The sequence below is a fragment of the Hydra vulgaris genome, chromosome 07, assembly GCF_038396675.1.
Source record: "Hydra vulgaris chromosome 07, alternate assembly HydraT2T_AEP".
Classification (NCBI taxonomy): Eukaryota; Metazoa; Cnidaria; class Hydrozoa; order Anthoathecata; family Hydridae; genus Hydra; species Hydra vulgaris.
In genome coordinates this window covers 14,498,492-14,518,200 of record NC_088926.1, presented here as the reverse complement: position 1 = coordinate 14,518,200, position 19,709 = coordinate 14,498,492, and the positions used below count along the sequence as shown (strand labels likewise).

Sequence of the window (19,709 nt, the reverse complement as noted above, 5' to 3'; positions counted from 1 at the left end):
ATTTTCTTCTATTTCTGAAAAAAATTCTTTAATTCAAGCCACCACTTGTAAACTTTAAACCTTCAAAAGACATTAAGTTGTATTGATCTAAATATGCAAGAGTAACAATATATATATTCAAAATTATTCTCTGAATTTTAACTTATCAACACATATTTTGTTCTCCAAATGGTTTAAAAAATATTTAATTATCAAATTGATTTGAATCATCCAAAAAGAATTGAAATTTTTGGAATACCATTTAAGCTTTGTTTCTATAAAGCAACAATATGCAATTGAGTGTAAAAAATTCAAGTCTTGTTGTTATTTTAATGTGAAATAAATTATGAAATAATCATTGAGTTACTGTAGAAATTAAATTAACTAGATAGAAATCAACTAAAAAGGGTAAAAATACTTTATGAAGAGGAAGCTGAGCTGCTTCACAATACCACTGATGATGTTTAGTGAGTGGGCTTTTATATTTTAATTCGTATTTATAACAGAAAAAAGTAACTTTAAGTATAATGAGTTTGTAGGAATGGCAACTGAAGCGAAAATAATTAGAGTTAGTAAAAATAATAGTTAGTAAAAATATTTAGAAAGAGTTAGTAAACCAATATCTAAAAAACTCTTCTTTATATCTAATAAACAATCATAATTTTAAAGATTGCATCAAAATAATAAGTTGTCTGTTAAAATATTTGAAATTTTTTTTAGATATCTTATCAAGCATTGTTTTAAAATTTATTTGTGTATTGGTGAATTAATTAATTTTCATACCTATTGAATTTTACACAATTGATCTAATGATGCATAAAATTGACTAATAATTGTATGCTGACAAAATAGGTCATTATTTTAGCATAAGTCAAGTGAATTGAACAATTAAACTAGTTAGTAAAATTGAAAATTGTAATTTTTTAAATACATTTTTGTTCTAGAAATAAAATAGTGTTTCAGTAAAATGGCATCAAGAAAACAACATTTGTCTTTACATCAACGAAGCCTTGTAGTTGATTTGAAAAATCAAGGAAAATCCTACCATCAGATCCAAAAAGAAACTGGAATTCCTTTTACGACAGTGTCCTTAATTGTTAAGAAGCATAATCTGATTGGAACCATTGCTAGTGTGGCTGGCAGAGGAGGAAAATGCAAGACCACCAGTGCAATAGATCGCAATGACATCATTAATGTGAAGAAAAATAGATTTGTTTCGGCAGCTAAATTAGCTTTAAAAGTTCAAGAAGATCACAATATCACAGTATCCCCCCAAACAATTAGAAATCGTATTAGAGAACAAGGATATAGAGGTAGAGTAGTTCGAAAAAAACTTTTTAAACTGCAAAACAAATGGAATGTCGATTAGAATTAGCAAAGAAGAACAAAAAAATGCCGATATCATAGTGGAAAAAAATTTTGTGGTCAGATGAATCAAAATACAACCTCGTCTCATCGGATAGAGTTCAGAAATTTTGGCAAAAAAAAGAAGCTTATAAATAAAGTTGTTTGCGTGGTAGTGTAAAGCATGGAGGAGGAAATGTGATGGCTTAGAGTAACATGAGATGGAAAGGAGAGGGGAAATCGACATTTATTGATGAAATAATGGATGCTTCAATTTATTGTGAAATTCTCAAAGCCAACTTGCAACCATCTACTAAAAAATTGAGAATGGGAAACGATTTTATACTGCAGCAGGATAATGATTCAACACATACCGCTAAAAAAACGAAGGTATACTTTTGACACAAATAACATCAATGTTTTGGAATGGCCATCTCAAAGTCCAGACTTAAATCCAATAGAAAATTTGTGGTATATTTTGGACAGAAAAATTGGTGACCAAGTATTTAGATGAAAAGACGAATCGAAAGAAGCTATAATGAGTGCATAGGATAATATAACAACAAAAGAGACAAATTAGGTCAACTCAATGCTAAATCATCTAACTGAGACCATCAAGGTCAAAGGAGGCCCCACTCGATACTAATTTCCATGAAATTTGTTTAACTTGACATTATTTTTGAACTGCATGATTATTTTTTTTTTGCAGTCAATTTTATGCATTATTAGACCAATGGTGTAAAATTCAATAGGTTTGAAAGCAAAGCACCAATACACAAAAAATTCTTTAAAATTCAATAGGTTTGAAAATCAATTCACCAATACACAAATAAATTCTTAAAACATTACTTGATAAGATATCTAAAACAAAATATCAAATATTTTAACAGAACTCATTTTTTTGATGCAATCTTTAAAATTATGATTTTTTTTGTAATTATACGATTATTTTTTTTGCATACTTTATGTATGTATATATATATATATATATATATATATATATATATATATATATATATATATATATATATATATATATATATATATATATATATATGTATATATATATATATATATATACATACATATATATATATATATATAGTTCTATAGTTTGTTGCATTTGGGAAGCACGGAAGGAAAAAAAATGATTCTTACGCCAACACATACGCCACTTTTAATTACTTTTAACTTTCGTCCAACATGCAAATGTTGGACGAAACTCAAAACCATTAATTTAATTACAAATTAATCACTTTTTAAAAAAACCACAAAAACGCAAATTTAATTGACCAGAATGTTTTTAAAAACAATATGAATGTTTTTAAAATATTTTGAATGTTTTTAACAATATAAACAATGTTTTTATTTTTATTTTTTTAATAAAATGTTTTTATTTTTAATTTTTTTAAAAAAATGTTTTTATTTTTATTTTTTTTACTGTAAATCATGCGCGGACTGCTACATCGACTATCTTAAAGCCACACTCGCAAGAGAGTGCTGCTAAATCGACTGACAAGTAGCCTGACTCGCAAGGGAGTGCTGCTATATCGACTGACAAATAGCCTGACTCGCAACGAAGTGCTGCTACATCTACTATCTTTTAGCCTGACCCGCAAGGGAGTGCTGCTACATCGACTAAGGGTTTGGTTGGGGCAGGCAGTCTATCAATTAATAAAAAAAATAAATTCCGGTCTTGCATTTTAATTTTTACTTTTTGCCAACAAAATATGGAAAAAACTTTCGGACAGCATATAAGAGTTCTATAGATATATATATATATATATATATATATATATATATATATATATATATATATATATATATATATATATATATATATATATATATACATATATATATATATATATATAAATTAGTAGCAAATCACTTAACAAAAATTTTTTTTATTTAACACTGTTTCATCAATAAAGACTCATCAGAAAAAAGATTTTCTGATGAGTCTTTATTGATGAAACAGTGTTAAATGAAAAAAATTTTTGTTAAGTGATTTTCTACTAATTTATAATTGCTCTATTCTTTTAAAAACATTGAGCACTCTATTTTGTAGAAAACATTTTAAAATTGTTTATATATATATATATATATATATATATATATATATATATATATATATATATATATATATATATATATATATATATATATATATATTCGTGTTCAGTCATGACCTCAGGTGCGGTGCTTGTTCATCCGCGAGTTACTTTATATACATGCTTGTGTTTAGTAACCAGAAACTTATATGTTTATTTCATAATTAGTTTTATTAATTTTAATGAATCATAATTTCATTGAAAACGCAATTATTATTGAAAGTCTTTTTGTTTACAAGATAAATCATAAAAATTGCTTTAAAAGATTACATCAGAATAAAAAACAGATACACAAAATTAAATTAACATAAAAAATACATACTTTTAAAATAAAAAATAAGAATATACTAATAAAATCTATAATATATAATAAACTTTCAAAATTTTGACAATTTAAAAAATATATATTCAAAACATTTATTTTTGTAAACAAATAATAGTTTAAAAGATTTACGGCTTTGCAGATGTGGCTCTGAGAATGAGCCATAGTATTAAATTAATAGTTCATTTGATAAAATATTCTTGAAACAGTTTATGCTAAAAATCTCAAAACTTAACAAATCTCGAATAATACAGTTTTTAAAACATTTCAACAAAATACTCTAGAACTTTATTTCACTTAGTCAGCGTATCTTTTAAACCAATAGAATTAGTTTGTTCATAGATTTGGTGAGTTTTTAGTGTTTGCAAATATACTTTTTATTCTTCTGCACCAAGATGTTTAGAGAACATTCAAGTTTATGTATGTTTCTGTGTATGTCCATAAAACAAAAATTTTTTATTACATACTTAAATGTTCTCAAAACAACTAAAAAATCTGGCCAGTTTTTTCACAACTAAATTTTATTTCTGTGGTCAGTACTCGATAGCAATTGCTCCCGCTTCCCGACCAAGCCTGAATTGGCAATATTTATTTGGAAATTTTTGAGCTTCAATACTGTATTTCCATCAGTATGATGGAAACACAGTATTGAAGAACAATATAAAATCCATGATTGAAACACAACCATGTCAAAAAAATAGAAAAGCAATTTGAGGTCCCATTTTTTAGACCCCACACTAATTCTGATCAGACTAAGAGCTCCATTAAACAGATATATTCCTAGCAATACACACAAGTGTTCAGAAATCACTTTATTCATTAGAAAATATATAAATAAACATGCTGCTTTAAAGCAACAAACCAGTAAAATAAAGCTAGCAGAATACACTTATGGATTATTTAAAAAAAAATTCCTAAATAAATTTTCAAGCATAAATAAAATTAACAATAAAAAGTTAAAAAAAAAAGGTTACAAACATATAACTAAAACTCAATTTTACAGACTTTAAAAAAAAAACCCTACAAACTGTATCATTTTCTGAAATTTCGATGGTGCAAACATTATTGTCATAATATACAATAAATTTTAGTTGATTGATTTCATCTGAATCAAGATAAACAACTTCATCTTTTTTATCACTTTCTTCAAAATCTCTACAAAAAAAATATTTTTTATATTACATTACAATGAGGTAACTGATGTATTACAATGAGGTAACAGATGTATTACAATGAGATAACAGAGATGTAACAATGAGGTAACAGAGGTGTATTGTATTGAAATAAAATAATGATGCTTTGATTTGAACAGTTTATTTACCTACTACACAAGTATGCATTAATATTTTTCATAAAAATAAAGAAAATTTTTTTCTTTGCTGTAAATTTTATGCACAAGTACTTCAGTGTAAATTTCAATGTAAATTTCAGTGCACACTCTAACTTAGTTGATTTAAGTGTAAATAGCAACTTCTCTCCTTTTTTTTAATTAAAAATTAACAACAATATTTTGTTTTAAATAAATGGTACTTGGAAATCTAAAATAATGGTAAAGTAATAAAATACAATTTTTATTTTTGCAATAAGCTATATTATTTATTTGTAATTATCATTATTTATTACTTTCATAATGATATATATCATTATTAAAGGTCTTGCTATCATTAACATGCAAAACCTATTACTCACCCAGCGGCTAAAAAAGTTAGTATGAGAAATTGTGAACAACGATATCACTTCTTTAGTGATCGAGTTGCTAAACATTATAATGCGCTCAGTGATGCGGTAAAATGTTTGACAACGGACAAATTTAAACGAATGCTTGACAGTTCAATAGATAGTTGTCTATAGTCGTTTTTTAATTATAACTTTAATAGTCATTTAAATAATAATCATTTATACTTTAATATCTTCTTTTTGCACGTCAAATGCTATTACTAATATATATATATATATATATATATATATATATATATATATATATATATATATATATATATATATATATATATATATATATATATATATATATATATATATATATATATATATATATATATATACATATATATATATATATATATATATATATATATATATATATATATATATATATATATATATATATATATATATATATATATATATATATATATATATATATATATATATATATTTATGTTTTTAGTGTCATGCATTTGTATTTAAATTTTTTTTTTAATAACTTCAATTTACAAATTGCAAAATATCAACCTAGCCTGCCATTACGGACAAAAGGTTAAAAGCCAAATATTAAGTTTTCTGTTTTTCAGAAAAGTATTCATAACATTTTTGCTTACTTAAAATACTTAATAAAAACAAGTTTTTCAAAAGTTATGAGGTGTTAAAAATGGTGAAAAATAACACTTTGCTTGATGAGCAAAATTTTTTGCAAAATAGACAATTATTTAAATAGTGTTTACTCAAGAACCATATTAGATATTGATCTGAAATTAAATTATGTTAGAGAGTTTTTGTATTATTTTAATATAATATAATACATAAACAACCAATCAATATATATATATACATATATATATATATATATATATATATATATATATATATATATATATATATATATATATATATATATATACATATACATATACATACATATATATATATATCTATATATATATATATATATATATATATATATATATATATATATATATATATATACATTTATATATATATATATTCAAAGAAAGTTAAATTTAAATATAAATTAAAATATTAATTAATTTAATTGATTTTTTAAGTCAATATCATAAAACTTTCCTCTGTTAGGCTGGACCTTAAAAGTTTGAACTTTGAATAAATACGCATCAGAGGTAACCAATAGAGATCATCTCTGCATGGCCACATGAATTTGCTACATAAAGAAGATTTTTTGTATAAATTTAATATGAAGATCTTGATGCTCTTCTACAAAACTCCTAAATTCCTAAATACAATCACATGTTCCTAGTGTGTTCAAACACACTAGGAACATGTGACAAACATCAAATTTCATTAACATAAACTCTGCAGGTAGAAACACCAACATAAATGCAAATACCATCAAGCAAAACTTCTAATTTTTAATGAGGTAAGTGACATTGATATAAAACAGTGTTGATTTTGTGTTTCAGATATTGTAGAAGATAAATGGTATCTTTCTTCTAAATTAAAGTCTCTCCATCGCAAGGACCTTAACCATGCAACCTTCAGAATTAGGAAAAATTAGTTAGGCAATAATTTGCCGACCTCAATCTTCTAAAGGTCGCCCATCAGGTCACCAAAAAAACCTGATACAAAGATCTTACCATAAAACATAGAAACGAGGTCAGCAAAAAAATGCTGACCTCAAACACTTTAAGCTCGGCATTGCTGAATGCTGACCCTAATTCTAAGGGCTGACCATGCAATGCTGCAAAAAAGTGCCACTCAGTAGTAACGTTTAACTCATGTTTATGGTAGCATAAGTTGATAATATTTTTGAAATTTTTATATTGTGATGCAGCTAACTAAAATAGAAAATATGCTTAAATGTTTGTAATTGCTTTATCAATAACATTATTGATAAAGCATCTGTTCCGTGTTTTAGATGGTCTGATATAACACAATAACTTCGACTATCAAGTTTTTCATTTTTTAGAAAATAAACAACAAAGGAGATGCAAAGACTCCTGGATGTTGTTTTAGTGAAAACATTGCATTGCATTTTCTATTAGATAACTATAATTTTTTACAAAATCAAGAACTAAAGCTGGTTTTTCTTTTTTGTAAAACTTATATAGAAAATTTATCTGACTATCTTCTGGGATTATAAATGAGTTCCCATTAACTTTTTTTTAGTTTTTATCAATAAACACTTTTATTTTCATAACTTCTTTTTTGCATCAATTGAAGATGCAAATAAGAAATCTTAAAGAAAAAAAGTGCCATCTAAAGTAACAGATGCTTTGCATTGGGAATAAAATTTAAAAAAAATCTTGATCTGAATCACATTGAGGACTTTGGAATTTTGAATGCAGCTCTCTAGTTCCAAAACAAAAATATCAATTTAAGCACGCCATTAGGGAAAAAGCTAAACAGCCAGAATTTAAACTTTTTGATTCCCAAAAAAAATTAATGGCATTATGCTATCACAAAATAATTAAAGTATAAACCCAATTTGTTCAAAAGTTATAAAGCTAAAATATAAAAGTTAAAATAATTAAAAAACCCATTTTTCTTGAAAAATATGTGGCCTACTTAAATAGCATTTTCTCAGGAACTGCATGAGAATCTGAAATTTTCAAACCATGCTTTTCTCATATATATAAAATACAAAAAGCTTTAGCAAAATCTGAGATGGTCTATGAGAAACCTCATATAAATTTAGTTCATTTGCATATATCAGGCTTGGTCGGGAAGCAGGAGTGATCGCTCTTGAGTACTGGCATTGGAAATAATATTTAGTTGTGGAAAACTGGCCAGATTTTTTAGTCATTTTGAAAATATTTCATAAAAGAAAAAAAAAACATTTTTTATATGAAGTAACATCATACAATTGCTTAATACGGAAACAAATGTTCTTTTTTTTATCAAAGAGTATAACATAATTTTTATTTACATACACATGTCTTATTTCCAGTGCTTATAGCCCCTCTGACATTAGCATTACATAGGTCTATATAGCATTACATAGGCCTTTTTTGGGTTAGATTTTACTATTTTGCTAACCTTCAGGCTTATGTTTATATATTAGGGGACATAACTCAAATAATTGGAAAATTATTTGAGTTATGTCCCCTTGACATGTGCCCTTTTTCCCTAGTGGTCTTCAAATGAAATAATCATTGAGTTACTGTAGAAATTAATTTAACTAGATAGAAATCAACTAGAAAGGTTAAAAGTACTTTATGAAGAGGAAGCGGAGCTGCTTCACAATACCACTGATGATGTTTAGTGAGTGGGCTTTTATATTTTAATTCGTATTTAAAACAGAAAAAAGTAACTTTAAGTATAACGAGTTTGTAAGAATGGCAACTGAAGCGAAAATAATTAGAGTTAGTAAACCAATGTCAAAGAACTAAAAAACTTTATATATATATATTTGTGTTCTGTCATGAGCTCAGGCGTGGTGGTTGTTTATCTGTGAGTTACTTTGTACGCATGTTTGTGTTTAGTAACCAGAAACTTCTTGTATGTTTATTTCATAATTAGTTTTATTAATTTTTGATAATTAATAATTTTATTGAAAACGCAATTATTATTAAAAGTCTTTTTGTTTACAAAATAAATTGTAAAAATTGTAAACATTAGAATAAAAGACAGATACACAAATTTAAACTTACATAAAAAATACATAGTTTTTAAATAAAAAGTAAGAATATACTAATAAAATCTATAATATATATTAAACTTTCAAAATTTTGACAATTTAAAAAATATATATTTAAAACATTTATATTTGTAAACAAATAATAATAGTTTAAAAGTTTTACCGTGGTCAGTTAATGATGCAGAATAGTGGTATAAATTAAAATTATCCTTTAGATTATTGCAAATGTTTATAATCATAACAGAATTAAATGTTTATAAAAAAGGAAGATTAAATTTTAAGTAGTAATTTAATTATTACATCATCTAGTTATTTATTTTATTTAAATATTCATCTTTATTATAATTATGGAATATATAAAAACTATTGTTTTTGCTAATGTGTTTTCAAAACATGTGGCTATGAAAACAGCTATTTAAATTTCAGTTTAAACAGGATATTGATGCATTAAATGTGTAAAATAAATGGAAACTTTTAAAATGTTGTTGTCAAATAAACCTATGAAGATATGTAAACAGCTGTCTTTAGAAATATGTTCTTAAAAATATGTTTTTTACAACTTCAAAATATTGTTTACATATATTTTTGATTAATTCAAAATTAATTCATCCAGTAAATAATATTTAAATACTAAATAAAAGTTTAAAAAAATATTAAATGCCTTTGAAAAATGTTCAAAGAATTCATGTTATCTTTGTTAAGAGAAACAAACTTTTACCTTTTATCAAAACCCCATCACATATTTTTTATGTGATGATTTTTTTATGGTTGACTCATTTTATATACTTTTATTCTTTCAATAAATGTTTTATATATACTTTATATATACTTTATATATATACTTTTATGACGTGCATTTTTTGATAGAATAATCAACTTTTTGGAATAAGAAAAAAAGAAATGGGCCATGAACTATCTGAAATGCTAAAACAAAGGCAAATGTTTTTTATACATTCAGGTGGTAAGATACTTAAGTTATTGTTGCAGTTCAGTAAGTTAAACTGTTAACTGTGTAATATTGTAGTTGTGGATTTTATAAGCCTGTTAATACACAAAAGAATATCCACTTTAATAAATCTGGTATCCAAACTGATTTAAACAAATATCTGATTATCAAATATCTGATAATTTAGAAACTGTTTATGATTTCTTGTCAATAATTCATAAATAAATTATGATTAGTCGTCAATAAATTATTGTAGTGGTTTGAAAATCATGTATTAAAAAATATTTCTATATATATGTTAACCAATACATATATTGGTAAATTGGTAATAATGTCATGTATGTATGTATATATATATATATATATATATATATATATATATATATATATATATATATATATATATATATATATATATATATATATATATATATATATATATATGTATGTGATATATAATATATCACACTTAAAGTTTGTTTGGTCTACAAACTAACTTCAAGTACAAATAAATGGATTGTTTTCATTTATATCATAGTTTTTTTATTTTGTCAAATACCATTTTTTTAATAAAGCATGTTTAAAACCATTTTTATAGATAAGCTATAAAATTGGTTTTAAACATGCTATGTATGTTTAGCATGTATATCATACAATATATAATATTTCTCTCTATATATAATATAGTTTGAAAGATATTTTTTATACTATTCTTATTTTTTTAATTTATTATGTTATTTTTATGAAAATGAAAGTAATAAAAAAACATAAAAAATGTAATAATTTTATTATAGCTATAATAAAATAACGTTATCAAATTTCTAATTTGGTTTCAAAATTGTTTCTATTTTCAGAATTATATTATTGATCTATATATGTCATTATGCTTTTGTGCAGTTTATGTCAGTTTAAGACTACTTTCTTGCAGAATTATGTACAAAATTACAGTGTCCATAGTTGTGCATATAAGATTCCATTCAGAGTTGTTGGATGCAATAAATCATTTAGTAGGGCTTTTACTTCACATATTCATCGTTGGTTCCAATATTACATAATCAATTAATAACTTTGTTCATATAGAAAAGATAGGAGTGTGTTCAGTTTTATCTTGCTAAGTGAAACTGGCTTTCAATGAACTTATAGTGCATTAAAAATTACATATTAAAAATTACATATCAAAAATTATAGTTTCTGTTAAATGTCCATATGAAGAATGTGCTTGCCAATACAAAATTAAGTCCTTATTCACTGCTCATTTAGCAAGGTGTCATAAAATCCACAAGGCAACATTTGAGCAAAACCAAATAAATATATCAACTTCAGAAATTACACATGCTCCTTTAAATATAAATGAAAAAATTAATGCAAATGAATTTAATATTAATGATATGATTCACAACATATGTTTATTTTTATTAAAAATGCAATGCCAATATCATATTCCATTAACAACAATTCAGTTTATTGTGACTGAATTATTAAATCTAAACACAGTAAATCAAAATCAAGCTAAAAAGATATTAATTGAGAAATTGTCAAATTACATTCCTGAAAAAGTTCTACATAGTAATTATTCATGCAATGAAAATAGAAGAAAAAGGCTTATTGAGATCAGTGTATATCAGAAAAAAATACTATAGAAAAAATATGAATTTTGTTTAAAACTTTGGAAGTTTCTTTAGGAAGAAATGAGCATGGTTTTGAATGCTATGTATATTACGTTTCGATTAAGAAATCATTAAAAAGAACATGTCAAAATTCAAGTTTTGCTTCATTATTCTCTCACCAGGCCACTATCAATCCAAGTTCTTGTGTATATTTAGATTATTTTGATGTTGAAGCATTTTTAAATAACCCATTTTTTCAAAAGCATTCAAATTCACTACATCTGATTTTATATCAAGATAGTTTTGAATTAGTAAATCATCTTGGCTCTGGAAGAAATAAACATAAAATTTCAGCCACATACATGATTCTTGCAAATTTGCCACCTGATCTTAGAACTGTCTTAAATAATATTTATTTTGTGCAGTTATGTCGTGATAAAGATTTGGAGTCTCAAGTCACTGTTTTTAAAGGACTAATAAGAGACTTGAAAAGTCTTGAAATTGGTATTAATCACTATAAAGCTGGTGTTGTAGTTCTTTTGAAGATAATTTAGGTAGTCATTTTTAAGTGGATATTCTCTTGGATTTAATTCAAAGAAAGACCATCTTTGCAGGTTTTGTCTTTTGAAAAGCAATGAGCTTGAAACGTTACCTTATACAGCTGACATTTATAGTGTTGAGCATCATAAAAGTTCTATTCTAACTTTAAATGCAAAACCTGATATATTGGTTTGTTTTTGGTGTAACAAGAGACTCGATATTTAATGATTTAGATTCTTACCATGTTTGTGCAACAGGTTTACCAGTTTGTATTGCACACAATTCGTTTGAAGGTGTCATTCAATATGATTTACCTTTGCCAATAAAAAAACTAGTCAAGGATGGTTGCTTTTCTTATTTACATATTAATGGTGCAATCTGTGGTGATGACAGGGCAGATTGTCCAGCACAATTAACATCTAAAGATGACAAATTAAAAGATCATGCCGTTCAAAATTTGGTTTATTTACACTTTCTTCCTCTACTATTAATGGATTGCATTTTTTATTTTAACCATGCTGTGGGGCAGATTATATTTTGGCTACGAGAAATAGCTGAGCACATTTGCGCAAGTAAAGTTTCTTTACCTTCAGTATCATTTTTGCAACATTTAATTAACGAGTACATTGAACAAAGATAAAAATTATTCCCTGATACTCCACTTCGTCCTAAACACCACAACATGTATCATTACCCATTTTTGATTGTGAAATGTGGCCCTCAAATAGATTATGGACATTAAGAATGGAGAGTAAGCTCATGTTCTTCAAAAGATCTGCTAGAAGTGCTCAAAATTTCATTAATATCAATAAGCATTTAGCTGGGGCTCATCAAATGTGGCAGTCATGTCTTTAGTGAAAATTAATTTTTTAATAATAATGATGGTGGTTCAGATGCTGTTTGTTTTGATGACTCTATGTTCTCAGTTGAAATAACAGAAGCTATTGTTGTTATTCCATACGCAGAATTTTGTTAATTTAAAATGACAAGAGACCACATATAATAAAGACCAGTTTGTGGTATTACATCACAATGAGGGAGTTTTTATCATTGGAAAAAATGTTTTATGTGTTTTTTTTTGGTCAAAATCAATTTTGCCTAGTGCTAAAAAAATATCATTCTGAATGGAAATCTAATTATGGCTTGTTAATAGTGGAATGTGACTTGGCTAGTAGACCTATTTCTATACCAATTGACAATTTAGCTGATTATTGCCCATTATGGGGTTATAAGATTGGTATCAATGTGTATTTAACTTTAAAACATGGTATATTTGACAAATAATTAAATAATTATTTATCTGTGTAAGATTTATTTCTTATAACTAGATGTATTTATAAATAACTTGATAAATAATTTGTTAACTAAATTTAATTTAGTCTTAAATAATAATTTAGTACTGAGAACTTTTATTGCAGTAATTATATTTGTATTTGGTATTGGTTTTATTAATTTAAAATATTCGAACAAAATATGTTTTTTTTAAAATGCTAATTATTCTTTCTTGTTTCAATTTATGAAATATAAATTCATGCTTCCTTGTTCTTTAAATAGCTTCCGAATTATCTACCAACTCATTTGTTTCATTTTATTTTTTATTACATTCAACCAAACAATTCAAACAATCTTAATGGTTTTTATTTATAAATACAAAAATAACACAACAGCAGTGAGCTCAGAAAACTTAATGTTTGGATATTATCTAATATTAATAAATGTTTTTATTAGAAAAGTGCTTTCTAGTAAAAAGAAAACTTATGATTGCTTCTGTTCTTTTTTTTAAATATTAAAACTTTATTTTCTATTATTTTTCTACTAATTAGTAATAAATCAGTTAAACGGCAGTAAAAAAAAATATTTTAGTAGTAAAGAAAAAATTTAATTAAACCAACAGTATTTAGATGTTTTGATGACTTTTTCCTGCTTTAAATTGTGTTTTAATATTTTTTAAATTACCATTTATAAAATATACAGATTTAAAATGTTTCATGCTTTTGACAGTTAAGAATTATTTTTATATATTAAATATAAACACATATAATATTATTATTTTGTAAAATATTACACAAATTTATGTAACTTCTTTTTTAGATTTATTTTCCAGAGAATATGGAAAATTTATTGAGAGAAAAACTAACTAGTGTCTTTCCTACAATGGATCATCAAGAAGTTGACAAAATCATCAATGGTTTATTGTTGTTAGGCCTTGAGACAGAAGGTGATTTAAAATATTTGAAAGAGCAAGATCTTATAACATTGCTGCCTCCAATTAAGTCTAGACGTTTTTTGACTGTTTGTCAACCAGTTGAATTATAACCTGCAATTTCTCCATCTTCTTTAAGTTTGCTCTCTCCAGAGCTCTCAAGTTCAAGTCTGAGTACATCTTCAGCTTGGGCCCACTCATTTATTGTGAACTTGGATAAATTTCCATCAGATTTTTTGAAAGATATAAACAATAAGAAAAAGCCTATTGAGTCAGATATCTGACAAATGATCAAATTATTAATGAGTGATGTATTTTTATTTGATCATAAGCCAAGTCAACAAAATTTGCGTATTGTAGCGCAGAAATTAGTTTCAAGGTAAAAAGTTTTCTTTTCAACACATAAAATAAATACAATGCATAAGATTTAGTTTGATTTAAACTAAGCAAGTTTTACATATTAATAAGCATTTATGTAACATTTTAGATTTCCTGATGCATTTGCTGATGAAATAAATGGTAAGGTAATAGCAAATGGAGTTGAAACATTGATGTATAGGATGGAATCAAGAAAAGAATAGGCAAATCGTAATGTCACTTTTTTGTCAAATGCACCTAGTATCTTAACAAAAAGAATGAAGTTGAATGTTCACAATATTAAAAATTGGGACCAAATTTAACTAGTGAATCTGTGGAACTAATAAATATCAATGTATGAATTTAATCTATCGATTGTTAATCGATTTTGGTAACCAATTTGAATACTTTTTAATCTAACAGGAACAGCTTCAACAAATCTATTGAATTCTGCCTTGGAATACAGATAATGTTAAAAGGTTTATGGCAGAAACTTATTCGCTACAGCATCAGACAATGAATGCAGTCATTCTCGTTGAAGAAGCATTGATTCAATAACTGTTTCTATCTCAAATAGAATACCTTCTGGACCATTTAGCTACTCTGATGAATTTTTCATTAATGGAAAGGCTAAATAGTACAATCAGCACCAAATCAACACTTATTTACACATTCTTTTCAAATAAATGTAGTAAAGCAAGTTTTGCTCAAAGCAAATGTCATAAGTGCGGAAAATGGGGGTACTCAATGAGCTGTTTGTTTGGGATGGCTACCTCTGCTTATAGCTTATTTTGGTGATAAAGCTGATCATTTAATACTATCAGTAAATGTGTGTATTTCTTTATAAAATAATTTTTTGTGTATGTTGGAGAAGCTGCACTATGAGAAATGCCCAACCCATTAAAGCATAAGAACAAGGATGCTAAAACAATGATGATGATGATGTTGATACAGTAACTTTGTAACAATTTTTAGCTTAAGCAAAAGTTAAGTAAAAATTAATTTTAAAACGTTTTTTGAATAATGAAATAGTATTTTATTTCATATGTTTAGTATATTCTTTAGTGATGATTAAAGATCAGATGGATAAAAATTATAAATTTTTAAATTTCTATTATCTTATAGTTTTATATTTTTTAGCCCACAAAAGATTGGTACTTGGTATATAAAATTTTGAATTTGATTTTTGAAATGGTTTTTATATTAAATTAAAATAATAATTTTATATTAAATTAAAAGAATAAATTTGTATTATCAATAAGAAAAAGAAATTTGGATTTTATTGTTAAATTGTTGAAATTATTAGAATGAATTATTGTTATCAGAGCTGAAATAGAGTTTAACCTTTTTCTTAATTTAACTGCTGCAGAGCAATTGTTGGTAAATTTAGTATTTGATTTTTTTGTTGTTGTTGGTAAATTTAGTATTTGAGTGATTGGAATTTGATTTTGTAGATATTGTAAAGATTTTTATTTATTTAACAATATAAAAAAATCTAATTTTGAATTTAGGAGAAATGACATCTGGCACCAACAATTGAAAAAGCAGGGAAAAAGTCGATTATCACCATTAGAATGACAAACAAACTGGTTATGTTGCACTTCAAAATCTTTATTTGTGTTCTTGGTACTTTAACTTAAGTTTTTGGTACTTTAATTTAAGTTTTTCTTCGTTGCAGGTATTTATTTATTGTTCAAAAGAGTTTTTAATTATATTTAGTTGTTTGTTGCTTGGCCTTAGTTAAATCAGTCATATTGAGTAACAACTTTGAGTTAACATAATGATAACATTACACATAATGAGTGTTTTTTACAATTATTACTTTCTTAAATATTAAAATCTTTCTTTACTCAAACACTTTTTTTTTAATTTTAATTTAGATTTATAGTTGACTCGAAACAGAAAAGAAAGGAAAGACTATATTTTTGTGTATTTGGATTGATTTACTTGTATTTATATTTATTATTTAACCAATATATATTACTTAAAGATAAGTTTTTAGGTGTATCTATATTGTAAATATATATAGATATATTTAATATAATTATGTTAATACGTGCTTGTATATAGTTTATCAAAATTGTTAATAAATTTTAAAAAAGTTCACTTTGAAGTTCGGCATTGTCAAAAAAGTTGAAAAATGCTGGAAATGTAACATTTTTTATCTTTGTAATAAAAAACATAAAAATAAGTCAGATATTGTATGTTGACTGCTTTGAGAATCATAATGAAACAATTTTTGCTTTTCTGAACATTTTATTCTCAATAAATACAAGGTTATTTTTTCTTACGTAATCAAAAATTTCAATTAAATTCAAAAAACAAACAGTGCATTCCTTTAATTTTAATCAGAATTTTAAATTCAAAATGATAATTTTCTTTAAAAATTTCAACAGGTTTTCAAGAGGAGCAAATGCTTTCACAAGTTCTTGCTGTTGAAATCAACAAGACAACTTTGTAGGTTTTGCAAATATTCCAGATGGTCTATTGGCCTCTTGTATCTTTCCCAATGTGTCCTGAAGTTGTGAGAGTGCTGCTGTGGCCTGCCACTGTACTTGCCAAGAGATTCCTTTCTGTGATCAATGATTTCTTGACATGAAAGAAAATGGCGTGGACTTTAGGGGTCACACTTGCCTTTGGCAAATAAGAGAAGGAATTTTTGAACTGTGTGATTTTTTCAGCATAGTCACTCTGCAACTGATTTCCAAAACAAGAGGACACAACTGCATCAAACTTTCTGAATGTATCAATCCATGGAAAAACTTGGAATGCTAAGTCTTCTTCAGCAAGTCTTTGAAGAAGATCAACATGTTTTGAAAGTTTTCGGCACTCATTGCCAGCAAACTGGCCTCCATCAAACAGCTGAAGCTTGATGTGAAGTGCTTTTGACCATTCATCAGCTTTACCCCAGGTTTCTTTCAGTGTTTTAAACAAATGGTTCACCACACCAAGTAAAAGATGGAGTTCCATGGGTGGGATCTTGTCAAGAACAAAAGTAGAGTCATGCACATCTAAGAGTGGATCATGAACAACATTTTGAAACTGCTTGGCCTTTTTGTGGTCCAGACCTGAATCTTGAAATGAAGCAAATCACTTTCTTATTGAGCCAAAAATGCGGAGTTTTCCACATTGTGACAAGTTACGGTGATCCGCATCACACCAAGTACATGGATGAAAGCTGGCATGGGATTGAAGCCCGCAAACAAGGTTTGCTAACTTCATGTCACAGGACAAAGAAAAATCTACTCCACTTGGACAAATTAAAGACAAGATGCTTTTGAGGTTATTATAATTTTCAGGAACATCCTCAGCAACTGCAATGAGAAGTTGGCGCTTAACTCCACTGTCTCTAGGTGTTTGAAATAACACAGCCTTTTTAGTGAAATGGATGGAAGTCTTGTTTCTTCTTCTGCTTCTGAATGCCAAGACTGACTTTAAGGAAACCACCTCCACCATCGATGCCCAACTTCACCAAGTAGTCACCTTGAACATGACGTTGCAACAAGACATCATTCAGTAGCTCAGACAGATTTTTGCAGTGAACCACAAGTTGTTTTCTGGACTGCTGCTTGTCATTTGAAATGGAAATGTATGTGTGTGAGAAGTGGTCTGCCAATTGCTTTCCAATGTCAAGAAACTTTTCTTTAAATCTTGGCTCAACAACTTTTGTATTTGTGACTTGGTTTAATGTAGATGCAAGTTTTTTAATGTTGTTGTTTGACAGTCCAGTGTTGTTTAGTATGCAGACAAGATCTTGAGCTCGTAGAAGTGGCACATCACCAAACAGTCTCTTGGGGTTTGAAGGACCTTTAGGAAAGAAATTTGAAAAACACCAACTTAAGACACTTAAAAAGCAGTGGCCTTATTAAAATGCAAAACATTTTATGCAGTACTTTTACTGTTGAAGTATTAAGCAAGATTCCTTTTACCTGGAGTAATTGGCATGGGACGGCCCCCACCAATTTGCGCAATTCTGACAGTTCCATGAGGTGAGGACTGTTTTGCTGAGATAACAGTCGATGCAATCTGTTCATCGGCTTTTGGATCCTTTGAAGCAAGTTCTTTAAGATTTTCTCTGAAGGTGTATTGATTGCACTAATGTGACACTCCTCTTGCAACAAGTGTGAGACAGTCTGAACATCTTCTTTGATTTTGTGAAGCTCCTGAAGATTCTGATTTGTCTAAAGGGTGCTTTTAAAGTGCTTTCAAATGACCAATTCGACAAGTAATGCAATCACAAGGCTGACCACGTGTCTCTGGTCTAACCAGGACTTCTGTGAAATCATAAAGTTTTGGGAGAGCCACATTTTCACCTTTGCACTTTTTTCCTAAAAGAACCCTGCAGGTATTGCATATTCCACTTGGAACTTGTGAGTCAAGTTCCAAGTGGAATATGCAATACCTGCAGGGTTAAAAGTCAAGTGTGAATGAAACTGATTTCTTGATTTGTTCAATCAAAAAACTTGTCAATTCTCAAGTACATTTGTTCAAACATAGGAAACAAACTGTTTTCCTACATTCATCATGTTTTTTAACCGAATTTGGCATTTTTGCTTTGAAGTTAAAAAAAAGTTGTCATGCAGAATTTAACACTTGACAAAAACTGCTTTTTCCTGGAATTACAAAAACTTGTTTAAAATTAAATATTACTCACTAGGGCTTTGTAATAATAATAAAATATTTTTAATACAATTTCTGACTTATTTTTATGATTTTTATTCCAAAGATACATATTGTACCATTTTGCAAACTTTTTGGACAATGCCGAAATCTTCAAATTGAATTTTTTTTCTCGAACGGTCAAAAAAGATTTCAATTTTTCGATTTTTCTCATCAGGAAGGTGTGTATATTGTTCCCACCAAAGGGTTTTTCCAGTGCTTTTCGGAGTAATTATTTACCAAAATACTGGTGATGAAAAACTTTGTTAATTTTGCAATTCATAG

General features: G+C 26.7%; 1 protein-coding gene across 2 annotated transcripts in view; it reads right to left on the bottom strand.

Moving 5' to 3' along the window:
- Window positions 1-19,709, bottom strand: part of LOC101236869 (FAS-associated factor 1) — a 142,404-nt gene that overhangs the window by 78,610 nt on the left and 44,085 nt on the right. The window contains exon 4 of one of the 2 annotated variants that reach the window (XM_065801144.1): window positions 4,784-4,914. The exons of the other annotated variant lie outside the window; for it this stretch is intronic. Within the exon in view, the coding sequence (XP_065657216.1) occupies window positions 4,784-4,914 (131 nt within the window). The remainder of the gene's footprint in view (window positions 1-4,783; window positions 4,915-19,709) is intronic. 2 annotated transcript variants of the gene reach the window in all.